Source organism: Panthera tigris, chromosome A2 (assembly GCF_018350195.1).
Source record: "Panthera tigris isolate Pti1 chromosome A2, P.tigris_Pti1_mat1.1, whole genome shotgun sequence".
Classification (NCBI taxonomy): domain Eukaryota; kingdom Metazoa; phylum Chordata; class Mammalia; order Carnivora; family Felidae; genus Panthera; species Panthera tigris.
The window spans coordinates 92,115,792-92,133,207 of record NC_056661.1 but is presented as its reverse complement, the minus strand read 5'-3'; the positions used below and the strand labels follow the sequence as shown (position 1 = coordinate 92,133,207).

Sequence of the window (17,416 nt, the reverse complement as noted above, 5' to 3'; positions counted from 1 at the left end):
CTGGGTATCGACTTACCACAATAAAATAGAAATCTTTATGGACTGACAAGATGTAAGTGAAAACATATGAAAGCAGAATAATATGTAAAATAAAATCACATTTTATGTTTACATTTCCTATAAAAGTTAACAATTTGATGTAAATGTTTAGACACTTATCTAAAAAGATAGGGACCAAATTGTTACTACATACTTTTACTCATTGTTCTATACTTCTGATTTTTAATTTTTGATACAAGCAAGTATTCCAGCATCTCTTTTAATAATTAAATTTTGTGTAAAATATAGATCCAAAATGCAATTTTAATTTTTTACATAGTATTCTAGTTTATATGTGTCATAATTTAGTCATTCTCTGTTTTTTTTTTTTTCATTGTAGGTTTAGCATGTTTTCAGTATTTTTCTATTTTAAACATCCTATACATCAATCTTTGGAATTCATTTGATTATTTTTCTAGAATACATGCCAGACGGAATTGTTGATGGGAAAATTCCTATTTTAAGTCCTTTGCTAAATAATCCAAACTGAACATCAAAAGATTGAAACAATTTATATCCTCATAAGGACTGTTTACCAGTGTTTGTTTTCTCACATCTTGTCAACACTGAGTAGGATCATTCTTTTATCATATTTGACAACCTTATAAAAAAAACTCTCCAAGTTTGTATTTAGTTGATTATTAGTGATGTAGACCATGTGTTCATGTGTTGCGAGCCAATGGCAATCGTTTGAATGCACCCCTTCTCACTTTCTCTCCTTGTCACTGCTATATAATGATTTCTGATCATCTCTCTTGGGCTTTTAGCCTCATATCTTATCACAGAGCCAAGCTCTTGCCTGGTGTACCATCTCTTAAACTGCTTTTAGATATATTTTTTCTAAATCACAAATCTGATCATATCATTTGCTTGCTTAGAAGCCCTTGAAGACTAGCAATTTCCTACAAAATAAATTGTAAAATTCTTCAAGGGGCACACCAAATCAGCACGGATATGAGCTCAACTATTTTCTAAATTATAAAAATGGGTTTTTATGACAGCCTTTCTTCAATAATTATAAAGAATGTGGGATTAGGGGCCCCATCTTCTTTACTATAACATTCACTCTATCGAGTTAAGAAGCGTTTAAGGAGTGACATCACCAAGATGTCAAGGTAGGCTGTCCCTGATTTCACTCCCTTTTAAAAGAAGAACAGTTAATAACTGATTAAAAACAAGGTACTACTATGAGACTCCTAGAAAATGGCAATGAGGATGAAGCACCCCACCGCACCTCAGAGCCCAAGACAGACCACATTAGAAGGGAAAGAGAAGCAGCTAGACATTGATGTTATTGCCCTGTCCCCAGGCCAGTGAAGCACCACATAGAGAGATCTCCCCTGAGTCTCTGGTTCCTTCAGGAGAGACAGGGGAACCTAGGCAGGGACAACTGACCCCCACAGCACTGTTGGTCACTTGCGGAAGCCTCTACTCTGATCTCGCCCCACAAGTACTGCAGGGGAGTCTTTGGGCTCAACCACCAGGATGTGACAGAGAAGTGGGGAGGGGCATGGAAGAACCCGCGCATGAATCTTGGCAGGCACAGTTGATATGCCCAAGTATTAACCCAAACCAGCGGCTTTGCTAATTTGAAGAACCAAGGCAGTGGTGTACTCTGGCCAGGGAACTCGGTGGGGTGGTAGCTCTGCCTTATTTAGATCCTTAAAATGCGGAATTTGCTGGTCCTAGAGCTGAGTTTGCCCAACCCAGGCAGGGAGGTGAGTCATAGGTGTCCACCATTTGTGGAGAGTGTTTTGAGGCTACATCTGACCACCGCGGCTGGCCACAACTCCTGGAAGCTGTGCGTCCTAGTGACACTTGAGCAGAGCAGTGGGATGACAGAATGGATTGCCCCCACATCGAAGCTAGTACCCAGCAGAGAGGGTATCCGTGCTACACACAGGCAGAGGGATTAATTCATAGCCAAGCCTAAGGGTAGTCCCAGTTCGTCCCATTGGAGAACTTGTTTGAGAGATTGAGAGTTACCTGGAGCATCCCCTTCCCTGCCCACTCAGACGAGGGAGCCGAGACCCAATTCTACCTGCCAGAATAAAACAGGAATAATGCTCCTTGACATGGCTGTTGGCAATGGTTTCTTTGATAAGACACTTAAAACACAAGCAACAAAATCAAAAATAAACAATTGGGACTAAGTGAAACTCAAATACTTCTGCAGAGCAAAAGAAACCATCAACAAAGTGAAAAGACAGCCTACAGAATGGGGGGAAAATCTGCAAGCCATGTATCTGATAAGGGGTTAATAGCAAATATATAGATAAAATTCATACAACTCAATTGCAAAAAACCAAATAACTCAATTTTAAAATGGGCAAAAGAACTGAAGGGACCATTTTCCAAAAAAGATAGACAAAAGGCCAACAGGTGCAAAATAAAGATGTTTAATATCACTAGACATTAGGGAAATGCAGATTAAAATCACAATGAAATACCATCTTATGCCTGTTAAAATGTCCATCATTAAAAAGACAATAGTTAACAAAGGCTGGTGTTGATGTGGAGAAAAGAGAACCTTTTGTGCACAGTTGGAATTGTAAATTGTTATGGCCACTATGGAAAACATTATGGAGGATCCTCAAAAATTAAAAATAGAACTACCATATGACCAGGCGATTCCAGTTCTGGTAATAATTTATTTTTAAAAAACCCAAAAAACTCAAAAGACACCTGCACCCCCATATTCATACAAGCATTATTTATAATAGCTAGGACATGGACACATCTTAAAAATCCATCAACATTATACAATGGAATATTATTCAGCCATAAAAATGAGAAAATCCTACCATTTGTTATGTGGATGAACCTTGATTGTATTATACGAAGTGAAATAAGTCAGAGAAAGACAAATCTTTAAAAGTAATCTTAGTAAAAGGGATCAGAGTTGTGGCTGCCAAATGTGGAGGGTGGGAGGAGCGGGGATTGGAGGAAGATGGTCAGTAGGAATACAATTCCAGTTATAAGATAAATAAGGACTAGAAATGTGATGTACATGATAACTATAGTTAACACTGCTATATGATATATAGAAAAGTTTTTAAGAGTAAATCCTAGGAGTTCTCATCATAAAGCAAAATATTTTTTCCTCTGTAACCACCCACAATATATGTAAATCAAACTATGCTGTATACTTTAAATTTACACATTAATATATGGCAACTATTTCTCACTAAAACCGGAAAAAAATAAGTGATTTATCAACGGTGGATGAATATACCGATGTAGGACAGAGTGGTATTCACTTACTCATTCTTTTTAAAACATATTTATGGAATCATTACTATGTGCCAAACACAGCTCTACACTTTAGAGAGACAAGGATGGACACATGGCCAATAGAACCAACAACACCCTCCTCTTCTCTTTGTGGAGCCAATGGCAGGGAGAAGGGGAGAGGACAAAAAAATAAAAAGGAAAAAATTGTGTTTACAGAGTAATAAGCAATGGTGTGCTGATACACAAACACTCTGGAAAAATCAAAAAAACCTAAGAAGCATTGTTTGTAGTACTTGTGTATTTCCCACCACAAACCATGGCTGATTTCAAGCTACTGATGGTTGAAGAGCCAGCTCTCAGAATTCTTATACATTGAACAATTGGCTCTGGAGAGCCAGCACAAATAGAGTCTGACCACCACTGAGGGCAAACAGAGTACTAAGGTTGGGAGAACTGACAACGGTCCACTTGAGGTAGAGTTGCAAAGCAGAGATCCTCCCCCCAACCCCCGCCCAGAGAAAGTGACATTGAACTACCACACATATGAAGAGAAGAACCAGGAAGGTTCACATGGAAGAACATTACAGAGAGATATATTGCAAATGTCTTAAAGCAGGAAAGCACTTGGCACATCTGAGATACAGAAAGAGCTAGAATATAGATTTTTAATTTATTTTTTAATCAGGAGACAACCTTAAGATCAAAAAGGCTTTAACTAAAAAAGGTTGGCAGCAGCATTTTAGGAAAGCTGAATTGTGAGCCAGAAGCTAAGATCTTCTTTGAGTCTTTTGTACTTTTTTTGCTAATGGAGGTTCCAATTACTGCTGGGTAATTCCAGGGGGTGGGGTCAGTAAGGTATGTATATATACATTTATATTTACATATACATTTACATATACATATGAATGTACACATACACACGCGTGCGCACACACACACACACACACACACACATAGCAGAAAGCTGTATTATAGAATGCAGAATATAAATGAAGATAAGTAGTATTTTATTTCACTAGCATGTATGTTTCTGAGAATTTCCATTCCAGATACTTGAGTCTACATTTCATCAACTTTGCTGATCCTACAAATTAACTAGACCTTGAAGTTTTTTTTGCCACATTAAGAGGACTAGTAACTTAAACATATAATGGTGAAATATATTATCAGGACAATTGGGGCAGTATTTGGAGAAAATTAAATCCACTTGGGGCACCTGGATGGCTTAATCGGCTAAATGTTCTACTTCGGCTCAGGTCATGATCGCATGGTTTGTGAGTTCGAGCCCCACATTGGGCTCCACACTGGAAGTGTGGAGCTTGCTTGGGATTCTCAGATTCTCTCTCTTTCTCCCTTTCTCTCTGCCCCCCACCTATTTGCATTTTGTATTCTCTCTCTCTCTCCCTCTCCCTCTCTCAAAATAAATAAGTAAACTTAAAAAAAATCAAATTGTAGGCGCAAAGCAAGGGGTAATTGGACTGAATTTGTTTAGCAGTTGTGGGAGTCTTCCTCTTGGAGACAAGACGGCAAAGGTGATTCTGTTCTGCTATTTTATCCTGAGCAGGTAGATTTGGGGAGAATCCAAAATAATATTTTAAGAATGAATCAGTTGGAGTTGAAATTCAGGCTTGACAAGTTCTCCTGAGTGAAAATAAATCCAGTCGTGAGGCAAATGAAAATTAGGAGGATTAAATGTCACATGTGGAGGATCTAAAAGTGGATTTGTTTTTTATTATTGAAGATATTTTCATGGATTATTTGTATGGGGATCAGGCTCCTTTGTTTTTTCTAAATTGAGATGAGCCAGTATGTCTCTGAGGCAGGAGAGATTTTTATTGCATGTAAGGATGTGCAGTTTTCATTTCAGTATTATACACTTGTGGCTAACTGTCTTGAGAAAAGAATTATGACTTGTAGAGAGTCTCACAAGAAATTAGCTGTTATTAACATGTTAGCTATATTAATAGTTACACTGCTGTCTTTATCCAAGTGACTATAATTTGTATATACATTCAAACTGCTTTAGTGGTAATGCTCAACATTTACACGGAAACATAAGTTCAAGGCAATAGCTAAAACAATAGAGTTATTTCCAAAAATGTGAGTTATATATAGAGCTAGGTTGTTAAAGCTAGAAATTTATTTTTCCGCTTATTGAATATCTATAAAAAATTCAGCTTTTTTTTACTGACAAGCAATCTTTCTCTACCAATAATACCTAAGAAAAATATCTTTAAAAAAACTTTTTTTAATGTGTATTTATTTTTTGAGAGAGAGAAAGAGAGACAGAACACAAGTGGGGGAGGGGCACAGAGAGAGAGAAACACAGAATCTGAAGCAGACTGCAAGCTCTGAGCTGTCAGCACAAAGCCTGACGCAGGGCTTGAACTCAAGGACTGCAAGATCATGACCTAAGCCAAAGTCAGATGCTTAACCAAATGAGCCACCCAGGCACCTCACCTAAGAAGAATACCTTAATTTTTTATCAAATTATAGAAAAATTATATTAAATGCCCAATGGAATTAAATTAAAGCTATGACTCTCAGGCTATTTTACTTTATTTTTAAAGTCATATATTTTGACTTACTTCTCTAGATTTATAATATATCTCTGAATAATATAATCTTTATAATAAAATAACACAGGACACTGCTATTCAGGTACAAGACAATATAAAAGCTTAGAAATCACTTATTCAACTGAAGGAGCCTAGGGAATAATAAAAATTCAGATTACCTTGCTTCTCATTCTAAGTCATTCTACCAATGAGTAACAGAATTCATTTCATGTGAATTTAGAGTCACTTCAAAGTATACCAAAAAGACCATACTGTTGGAAGTTCAACAGAAGAGGACAGATATTTTGTCTGAATCCACATGGAAAATAAAATTATAGAAGCTATTCATATTACTCAGGCCAAAAAATATTCTCAGCCAAATCCTCACCACTATCATTATAATCATCATCACAATCAAGAAGAGCCCTTACTGAAGCAAGAACCAAACAGACATATTTAGCTTTGGAATTTGAAAAAAAAAAAAAAAAGACTTTTGCATGTTTTACTTTAGTAAATACTTCCTTTTTCTGTATATAAAATTCAGTTTCATTTAAAAGGGAAATTGTAAACCCAGATTCATTTAAAATTCAAGCTATTGTCAAATTTTTAGGCTAAAATAAATCTTTAGGTAAAAGAAATTTCAACATTACACAAGAAAGGAGTCTTACAAGGTCTACAGCACATTTAATTATTCCATTGGTTTCCAAAGTGGACTCTTGTACAAAATTCTGCACAATGTTAACAGATTTTGATCAAAGAGAATTTGGAAAATGCTGTCAAGTCACCTTACCATGAGATCTCAGCTCTTTGAATATCCAGATAAAAATTGTCAATCTCTGCATTAAATACGCAGGAATATATGCTGAAATACAGCCACGAACGAGATGGGAGGCATCCCAGGCAGAGGGAAGATTAGGAGCCAAGATGAGCAGGTGGGAAAGCATAAGGCATCTTTGAGAAACTGTAGGGAAATTCTGGAGTTGCAGAAGATAAATCTGGAAATGGAAGCCAGAGCCAGACTGTGGACATTTTGAATTGACAGGCTAAGTAGTTCAGACTCTTGAAAAAGTCAGTCATCACCCCCTGAACGTGGTCATTTAAGAAGATTAAATGGCCATAAATGGGTAGCCTGGTTTGGAGCAGGGAAACTACTGGAGATGGGGAGTCCAGTTCAAAGGCCCTAGCAAAGATTCAAAAGTGAGATTAAATATGAATGGTGGAAAGAGATTGCAGAACGAAGACCGAGAACAAGATCTACTGGAAAAGAATGAGAGGAATGAGACACAAGAGCTCCCCAGGATAGTGACGGTGACTTTAGTGGCCAAAGAGAGAGAATCTGTTGCAGTTTCTCTGTGGGTGGATCATGCTCTGGAACCGCCGCATGTCTTGATGTAGGTTTTCTATCATATAAGACCTACCATTTGTCACTACACAGTTAATTTCTAGTCATTCTTTAAGAATTCTAGCTTAATTGTCATCTCTTCTTTCGTAAATCAGTTTTTTACACTTAGTATCTTAGGTATACAATTGCTAGTACACTTATGGTGTGTGGATGTGTCTGTCTCCCCAGTTGGGATGTCAGCTCCCAACTGAAGTTAGGGACCAAATGGGTCCATTTTTCACAACTAGCACAACAGTACATAACAGAAGCTCAACCCTTGTTTGGTGAAGGAGCATACCCAGGAACATTAGAGCACTGATAAGCCTAAAGACACACAGAAATAGGGACACAGATAAAATAGAAGGCTAGAGGAAAGTTTGTTTTATCAACATGTTGGAAAGCCAATGGAAATAAGATTGAAGGAACTAATAAAAAGGGAAATTGATGAGACAGAATTCCAGAGTACAAGAGAGGCTGTAGCAGGTAGAGCAGGTGTGGAGAAATCACCCTCTTAGGAGTCCAGTGCTTTCTACAGTTTTGAAAACATGTCTCATGCCCTTCTATTTCCTCACCTTAGCTTCTTGTGTTTCCACTGTCAAGAATGCCATCCCATCTTCAGCCTCAAGTTCAACATCTACTTCTGCATGTTTAAAGCACAGATCATATGTAGCTATCCCATGAGAACCTTCTCTGGTTACTTATTTTTCTAAATCATATATATGTAATATATATATATAAATATATATATATAAATCATATATATTACATATGTGTGTGTGTGTGTGTGTGTGTATATATATATATATATATATGTATATCATCTCAAGACCACCTACATAAAATCCACTGGGAGTGATGCTTATGGAAATTTCTCTTTATAGACATATTCCATGTAATTAATAATGAATGGATGATAGAATTAGAATCATCATTTTACAACTTGAAATGAAGTAATAGATTTAAGCAAATGATCATCGATGGTTACAAAAATCATTAGTGGAAAAAAGTGAGGTACTTAATGATGGATGGATCAAACAGCTATTATCTAAACCCATTTCTCAAACTTAAAGTCATAAAAATAGAGGCAATTAGACATCATATGCCTCTTTACACAAGGGTACAATGTGCCTTGTATTTTTGCCAAGAAAAAAGTATGAACTTGAATTTGTCTAGATCTCTATATGTAACAATCAGTTTAAAAGAAACACAGAAGACAGAGGAAATGAGAAAAGACAGTATTGGATTACATTTAGCAAAATCCTGAATATGTCTAATTTTTTCAGCAGATAAATTGCAAGAAGTAAACATAAGGAGGGAATGAAAAACCTATAGTTGAAATATATATTCAAAGAAACTTAAACACGTGTCAACCAAAAGTATAGATATGTATGTGTGTATGTTTAGAGAGAGCAAGCACATGCATGCACTAGTGAGGGAGGGGCAGAGGGAGAGGAAGACAGAATCCTAAGCAGGCTCCATGCCCAGCATGGGGCTCGATCACAATCACTGGACCCTGAGATCATGACCTGAGCTGAAATCAAGAGTCAGTTGCTTAGTGGACTGAGCCACCCAGGTGCCCCAATAATGGATATTTTGAACCCTGTTTGAAATTCTCCATTTTAATCATTTTAAAATGCAAGTTCCTGGGCCCCACTCAGAACTATTGAATTAGAATACCTGAAGGAGAGGCTGGGTATCTGCATTATCAAGTTCCAAAGTGATCATTATGCACACTAAGTTTTGGGAATCACAGTCCTAAAACAGTTTATTCCATGTCCTTGCTCTTGACTGAAAAATACAATAAATTATGGATACATGCCACACCTTTAAAAATAGAAACTGAACCTTGGATCTCTCAAGGACAAATATTTTATATGCACTCAGTAAATACTAGGGATGTTAGTCAAAATATTTGTTGTTGTTTAGTCTGAATAAATATTTTAGGTCTAGATTATAGAAGAGTTCCCCACACATTCCAAGATATCAGATCCATTTGGCATCAGGAGTGTACACCTTCTCACAGTTGTGAGCCACAGTCAATCCTCTGACCAAGTGGAATCTCTTTCTTAGTGGTATTTTACACTCCTAATTCTTAAATGGCCAAAATCTTCATACCTCATGCAACAAGGATAAATGCTAACAGGATAAGAATAATAGCCTCCTCTTGCATAGAGAGATGGAAAGAGAGGATTATAGTAGCATGCATAGAATATCCAAACTGATAATATATATATATGGCCCTTTAGGGAAAAAAAATGAAATGTTTCTATATGAATTACCTCTCAACTTAGCCTCTCAGAGTTTTCGTTTATTTGTTTGCAATGGTCCATTTATTAAGTAATCACTTTGACTTTCCTAAGAGGGTATTCTTTGGAAAATGTAACCTTTTAATGAGAATTGTTTTCCTAAAGTCCTAGTTTTCGCTAAACCTCAGAAATCTTGAAAGAACCCTATAACAGATTCTGTCCAGTGCTCTGCTTTTGCCACTATCTAGTTAGGTGATTTTGAATAGGTCACTCTTTTTACTGGGTTCTGGCTTCCCCGTATGTGTAATTCTAAAATAAATATCAGTCTGCTTTTAGATCTTCTTTAAATTCACCTACAGTTTTATGTGACTTCTAGGAAAAAAAAAATTTCACCTAACATTTAAACAGAAAACAACCTTTCAAGAAAAAAAAAATGGTTTCACCTCAGCATCTTAGATGACAATAAATAAGGCTAAATGCATACATTCTGTTGTGAAGGTACAAATCTAGGAATAAGAAAGATTTTTCCCACTCGGGCTTACCTGCTTATGAGCGTGATCGTAAGAATTAATATGATTGTCAAACTCCTGGTGCTTGTGATATTGCTTGTCACATAATTCACAGTAAAAGTTTGCTTTTACATCTTCCAGGGCCTTTGCTGTGGACTTCTCCTTTTCTGGAAAGTCCTTTAAAGGAGGAAAAAATGTTGGTTATATTTCTCTCTCATAGCATAACCAGATCTCACATTAACCAACTTGTTATTTAAATTTACTATGACTGAAAGAATATGGTGAGGCTCATTATTTTTATTTATTTACTTTTTTTATTTTGGAAATTCATGGCACACTGGAAATAACTTTCAACTCAGCCTCATTCCTAACTTATCAACAAACACAGAATGAATTCCCCCAAAGAAGCCCACAGTTGCAGCTTGGTCATTCTCTTTCTTGCCATCCATTTCCAGGTTGGTCTACTGACTCACCTAACTGAAAGAATCACCACAATTTCCTCTGCCAATCCAATGGCTGATCTCAAACACAAGCCTCCACTATGTCCTTGAAGCACCCATTACTACAAGGCCTCTCTACTATAATATTTTATTGGGACATTGATGACATTGTTTTATATCATTCATTTACTGCTTCATGTGTTTTAGCCTCACTGAAACTGTCAGTGTTGGGACTTGCTATTCTATGCATACAATGCCTATTCCCACCTTGTCAAGTTGATGAGCTCCTACCCCTTTCCCAAGGCCCAGCCCTTTGTCCCCTCTGGAATGCTTTCCCATGGCTTTATCGGAAGGACAAAGTGCCCATTTCGTTGCTTGCTACCAAACACATCCATGAACATTCATAAACATTTCTTCTTCTGATATTATCCCTTACGTTTCTGTTTCACACAATTCCATCTTCAGCCACTGATCTATCTACTCCATACAGTCTCCGTGGATGACCTCCATTCACACTATAGCTAGGGTCATATTTATCTGCAGTCTCTAACTCCAGGCTAAGCTTCTTTGAGAAACATCAGTTCATGCTAGACACGGCCACTGGGTTTACCACATAGTTTTCAAAACCATTACTCTTATAATTTTGACTGTGCTTTATCACAGACAGAGTTTTGGCCACATCACTCCCCTGCTTCAAATCCTCTTGAACATAGAGAATATAGTCTGTGGTATTGTAACACCACTGCGTGGTGACAGGTGGTAGCTACACTGGCGGTGAGCATATAGAGATGTTGAAACATTATGTTGTACACCTGAAACTAACATAACGTTGGGGGTCAATTATACTTCAATTAAAAAAGAATAATAATCCTCTTGAATTCTCTTATTTCCTATAGAATAATAGCGATGAATACTTACTGAGCATAAGCTATGTGCCACGTAGTAAGCTGAGTATGTGGTGAATTATCTCACTTATTCCTCACACCAACCCTATAAAAATAAGTTGTCTTTTAATCTACACTTTACAGAGGTATCAATCAGCACTTAGAATCACACACTCGAATCACACACTCATGGCCACTGAGTAAGTGGAGGGGGGATTTGAATTCAAATAATGTATGCCTAGCTCCCTTGTTAATAAACAAGATGCTTTGCTATCTCCCTTGAGGCCAGTCCTCTTAATGTACCATACAAGCTCCTCCCTACCTCATCAGCGTCATATTGCATGAACCCATGCTCCCATATTACCCCCTTTAATTCTATAATCAGACAAAGTCACATGATACTAGATTATCTGTTTTCATGTCTATGCCCATACATCCTCTGAGGACAGGAACTGTTTTATTCAAGTTTGTGTCCACAATGCCAAACATATTGTCTAGTCCAGAGTTACCTATTTAGTATACATTACATAAGTTAATGGATAATAGTAGCCTACATATTCACACCTTCTGCCATTCTGCAAGTCCTCTATTATCCCAGTGCCTAAAGAAAAGAGTGACTGGCACATAGAGGGTACCAAATAAATACGTATAAAGAATGAAGAGACAGGGGGTGCTGAGTGGCTCAGTCAGTGAAGCGTCTGCCTTCAGCTCAGGTCCTGATCTCAAGGCTTGTGAGTTTGAACCCCACATTGGGCTCTCTGCTGCCAGTGCAGAGCTTGATTCAGATTCTCTGTCCCTGTCTCTCTGCCCTTGCTCCACTCACACACACACACTCTCTCTCCCTTAAAAATAAATTAATAAACTTTATAAAAAGGATGAAGACACAAAATAAAGGATGGACTTTAGTTCTGTTTCTCTAACGTGACTAACACTCTATAGAAAGAAATCAGGCCATTAACCTGAATCACAGGACCATTGCTGACCAGGTAAGAAAGCAAGCACAGGGAATGTAGGCAGATCATCACAGGGTTGGGCAAGGTGATGGAGCAATGAATTTAGACATGGGAGCATAATGATTCAAGCCCAAATATAAGAGGCTAACACAACATGGCACAAAAAGCAAGCAGGATGGGAGTACCATTAGCAAACAACAAAACTAAGCCAAATATCTGGACTGTCTATGTAAGAGAATTAAAGTAGCAATTTGGTTACATTCTAGGCTAATGGGGGATATAAAAACTACTGACAGGATGTATCCAGTAATGAGAACACGGACTTCAATTTCAGGACAAAAACCCAGTTGCTCAAAAAATTGAAATAATGGCTTGTTAACGTAGTCACTTGAGAACTGAGGCAGAGGTGTAACACTGAGGTAGAGTTCATTCTTTTGAACTAGTAGCCTTACAGTTAGAGGCAACCATTATTTCTCATCCCATCTTTCTCCAGGGATCATTTTACATGTCCTTTACATGCCCTGTCTAAGTTCAAAGACTGGGACTAGAGACTACTTAGGTTTACCCACAGTTTTTCTTACATGATCACGACACTAGAATAACAACCTTAGAAAAGTGACCATGTGCCTTGGATATGGAAAACCTCTGCTTCAGTGATCAGAAGTGCCTCGGCTTCATTAACTGGAAGTGGGTGGTAACTGAGAATTCAGGGGAGCTAAAAATACCTCTCATGTTATTCCCGATTATGTGGAGGATTTTTTTTAATGTTTATTTATTTTTGAGAGACAGAGCAAGACCGAGCATGAGCAGGGGAGAGGCAGAGAGAGAGAGAGAGAGAGAGAGAGAGAGAGAGAAAGGGAGACACAGGATCTGCAGCAGGCTCCAGGCTCTCAGCACAGAGCCCCACGCAGGGCTCAAACCATGAACCCTGAGATCATGTGACCTGAGCCAAAGGCAGACCCTTAACCCACTGAGCCACCCAGGCACCCCTATATGGAGGATTTTTATAACAACAGCTCAATGACTAGGGGTGAGGCTTCTGCAATTACTCTTGGTATCTTCATCTACGCAGCATTTATTACTAAAAAATCCTTTAATTATGACATTAAGTGAATTTCATTGCAAAATTTATAATTATAAGAGAGTTACCAACATTTAAGCCATCTCCTGTGAATGTCCACATTTCACCTTTATCAGACTAAACTGCATACCCCATTTCTTAATTCATTTTTCTTGCCGGGAAATGGTGCTGCTATCCCCATCTTCCTTCCTTCTAAGGAATTAATGATATTCCCCAGGGCATATTCTAGTTCCCTTATTAAGAGAGGAGGAATACATATGAGGGAAATAACTGCCATTAGCATAGCACACAGAGGTCACAATCTAGGGTGTCTATCAAACCCAGAAGTAAGAGCATAAACTTAACAGCAGGTAATTGGGGGTCAGAAGTGGGGAAGCTGAGACCTGAGAATGAAAGTCTCAGGCAGAAGAGAATATAAGCCAAGAGTTGGATAGGGCGAGAGGAATCACAGAGGAAAAGAAACAAAAATAATAATAATAAGGTTTGTTAAGCATCTTTGGCAAAATTGGAAACTGTGGTTGGCACTAGAGCTACTTTTGGTAAAAGAACCATAACCCAGTGGTCCATGTGTGAGGTGGGCCTGTTCTCTAGTGTGAAGTTGAACTGTCCATGGAGAAGGAGCTGAGTTGGTCTAGCTGTATGTACCAGAAGACTGGAGGGCAAGGGCTCAGACTAGCAGACTAGTAAGGAAGGTATCGTGTAGTGTAAATCTACCAGCTGAAAGAGGCCACTGATGTTCAGTAACTTCATGAGCTCTAGAAAATCAGGCAATGGTAAAGCAGGGAACATTATCCACCGTGTCATGCTTCTTCACCCATCCAGTCATTCATTCTTCCCTCTAACCACACACTCATCCGACTAACCACTAAGTAGTTATACATTCAAGAATTGTTAAAAAATAGAATTACCCTCTGATCCGTTAATCACACTAGCTGGTATTTACCCCCAAAATACAGAAGTACTGTGTCAAAAGGATACAGGCATTATTGCATATTTACACTGAATGCCATGTTTATTGCAGCATTATTTACAATTGCCAAATTATATAAGCAGCCCAAGTGTCCATGGACAGATGAATGGATAAAGAAGATTCATACATACATATATACACATATGCACACATACATTCACACACACACACACACACACATATATATATAATGGAATATTATTCAGTCATAAAAAAGAATGACACGTTGCCATTTGCAACGATGTGGATGGAACTAAAGAGTATAATGCTAAGTGAAATAAGTCAGTCAGAGAAAGACAAATACCATAAGATTTCACTCATGTGGTATTTAAGAAACAAAACAAATGAACAAAGGAAAAGGAGACAAACCAAGAAACAGACTCTTGACTATAGAGAATAAACAAAAGGTTACCAGACGGGAGGTTGGTGGAGAGATGGGTGAAATAGGTGAAAGGGATTAAAGAGTACTCATCACGATGAGCACTGAGTAATGTAGAGAATTGTCAGATCACTAGACTGTACACCTGAAACTAACACAACACTGTATGTTAACTATACTGGAAATAAAATTAAAAACATATAATTCTATCATTGCTTTGCTAGTTATTCAAAGTTCTCTTTCACACTTTGCCTAAAAGGAGGCTTTAGAAGCTTATTTAACAGAAAAAAAAAGTAACATTTATGAAGCAAAAGAAAGCCTCGTGTTAACCATTCTCAATGATTCATTAAAAGGTTGAAAAAGAATTATAAATTGAATATGACAGTTATCTTAACAAGAGTCATTTTTAAAACATTAGGTATTGCCAGTGGGCATTTTATGTTTCAGTTCAATAAGAATTCTGTAGTAATTAATTACTTTTAATAATTAATATTTTGGGTGCAGGGAGGGAACATGGACTTTTTCACACCAAAAATTTACATTCATGCAAATAACAGGGACATATCTAATGTGGCAAGAATTCTGACTAAAGTAATGCTTTTAATTGGAAATATGGCTATTTTGCTACCAAATTATTTTATTATCGTAATGATGATTACACAGTAACACCCACTGAGCATTCATTGTAAACTGGAAATCTGCTAAGCACTTCACACTTGTTAACTCCCTTAATCTTCCAAATAACCTGATGAAGTATTATCTATTATTATTCCATATAAAGGTATGGAAGACAAGGCACAAACATGTTTAGAAACTTGCTAATCACTGAAAAGCAGAGACTAAATTAAGAATCAGATCTGCCTGACTTCAGAACTATTAATCACCATGCTAAAGGCTGTCCCAATTACTTAGGTTTTATCCAGTTGCCACAAAATTTCAAGCTGCCTCTGCTAACATTTTGTGGATTTGGGATGATACCAAGGCCCTAGCTCCCAGAGAGTGTAAGAGGAGTAATTATAATTTTAAAAATCTATTAAGTTCTTGAAGCTGAGAGATAGGCACTAGGAAAATACAAGGTGGTAGTCTTGTTTCTGCTGGTTGTGAATATGTGCCCTGGTTATTAAAAAGGAAACGAAAAAATCAATTGCTGCTCTTCATATCTCCTTGATGGTAATACCAGCTCAGAGCTTTGAGGATTGAATTCATATTCTTTGTATGAAAGCTCACATTTGACCTTTCACTATTATGTGTAAGAGATTGCTTTAAGAATTCTAATATTCTCTAACCTGTTCTATTATATTGTCCCCAAATAAGATCCTGCTTCAAAGACAGTGCATTCCCCTCCTCTGATCAAGTGGCTGTCATGGATTCGGAAAACTCTTTTGGTCCCCATTGTCTTCCTGAATCTTTGCAACAGACTGGATAATGGAAAACTCACTGTAGGGGGTTTTATTCATTGATTTATTTTATTTTTGTGATGGGGAAAAAATATTCCTTGGAGACTGACTAGCTTGAATCTCAGCCTCTCTCTTATAGAAGTTTCAGTTATTTCAGTATAAATTAAGGAGAGTAATGAGTAGCTTGCAGAACTGCTGTAAGTATAAAATGAGTTTATTTTTATGGAAGCACTTAGCATAATGCATGGCAAAAGTAGAACTTGATGTCTAGATATTTTGTGTGTATATGTAAACATGGATGCATCATTGTATGCATGTGACACTAGGAAATTATTTTTAAAAATACCATTCTCTCATGAGTCTACAAAGCAACTTTAGTTTTCTGATGGAAATTTGAGCAAGTGAGAGGAGCCCATCTCAACCTCACTCGACCATCTCATCTGAGAGCATGATCAGTTCATGCTAGTCAATGCAAATTTGGTTGATGCAATTAGGAGATTCAGAGGTTTTTATCTCATGATAATTGTTTAAATTTTGGACTATTTTGGAATACCACACACAGTCAAGAGATCATCATATGCACTCATACTTGAACATTAATATTACTAATATTGATTTTCCTAAAGATGTCACTAGTTTCTTTAAAAAAAGAATGCTCTTTGCATTATAATAGCATCTACCATGGCACTTTTTATTTAGAAAAACTCAATAAATACTTGTTGAATAAATAAAACTCATGAATTAAAAGGCAGAGAATGCCATTCCCCCTACATAATAGATAGCATGGCCTGCCCTGGCAATTTAAGTCATATCATGGAGAATGAAACTGATGAAATGATGGCAGATCGGTATGATCCTAAACATATGAGGTTTTAGGTGTTTAGAACAAGATATATATATATATATATATATATATATATATATATATATACACACACACATTTTTTTTAATGGAGAGTCTAAGGTCTAAGGAACTCAATGAAGGATTATCCTAAAGTAAGGAAGGGTAGTTCTGCACACAGATTCACAACCAGAACTACAGATTCTTGACTTTCAGTACTCATCTGACCTTGCCATAATCAACTTTTCGCTTTACAATTCATTAAGAATCTGGTAATGGGTTACCCGACTTGGACTAGAAAATGACCAGAGTGGGGCGCCTGGGTGGTGCAGTCGGTTAAGCGTCCGACTTCAGCCAGGTCACGATCTCGCGGTCCGTGAGTTCGAGCCCCGCGTGAGGCTCTGGGCTGATGGCTCGGAGCCTGGAGCCTGTTTCCAATTCTGTGTCTCCCTCTCTCTCTGCCCCTCCCCCGTTCATGCTCTCTCTGTCCCAAAAATAAATAAA

At 37.5% G+C, this 17,416-nt stretch overlaps 1 protein-coding gene across 1 annotated transcript in view; it reads right to left on the bottom strand.

Annotated features, from left to right (window-relative positions):
- The window catches only part of LOC102959637 (tigger transposable element-derived protein 1), a 41,977-nt gene that overhangs the window by 9,474 nt on the left and 15,087 nt on the right, over positions 1-17,416 (bottom strand). The window contains 3 exon segments of the mRNA XM_042977208.1: positions 10,001-10,144; positions 10,675-10,785; positions 13,456-13,558. Of these exon segments, the coding sequence (XP_042833142.1) occupies positions 10,001-10,144; positions 10,675-10,785; positions 13,456-13,558 (358 nt within the window).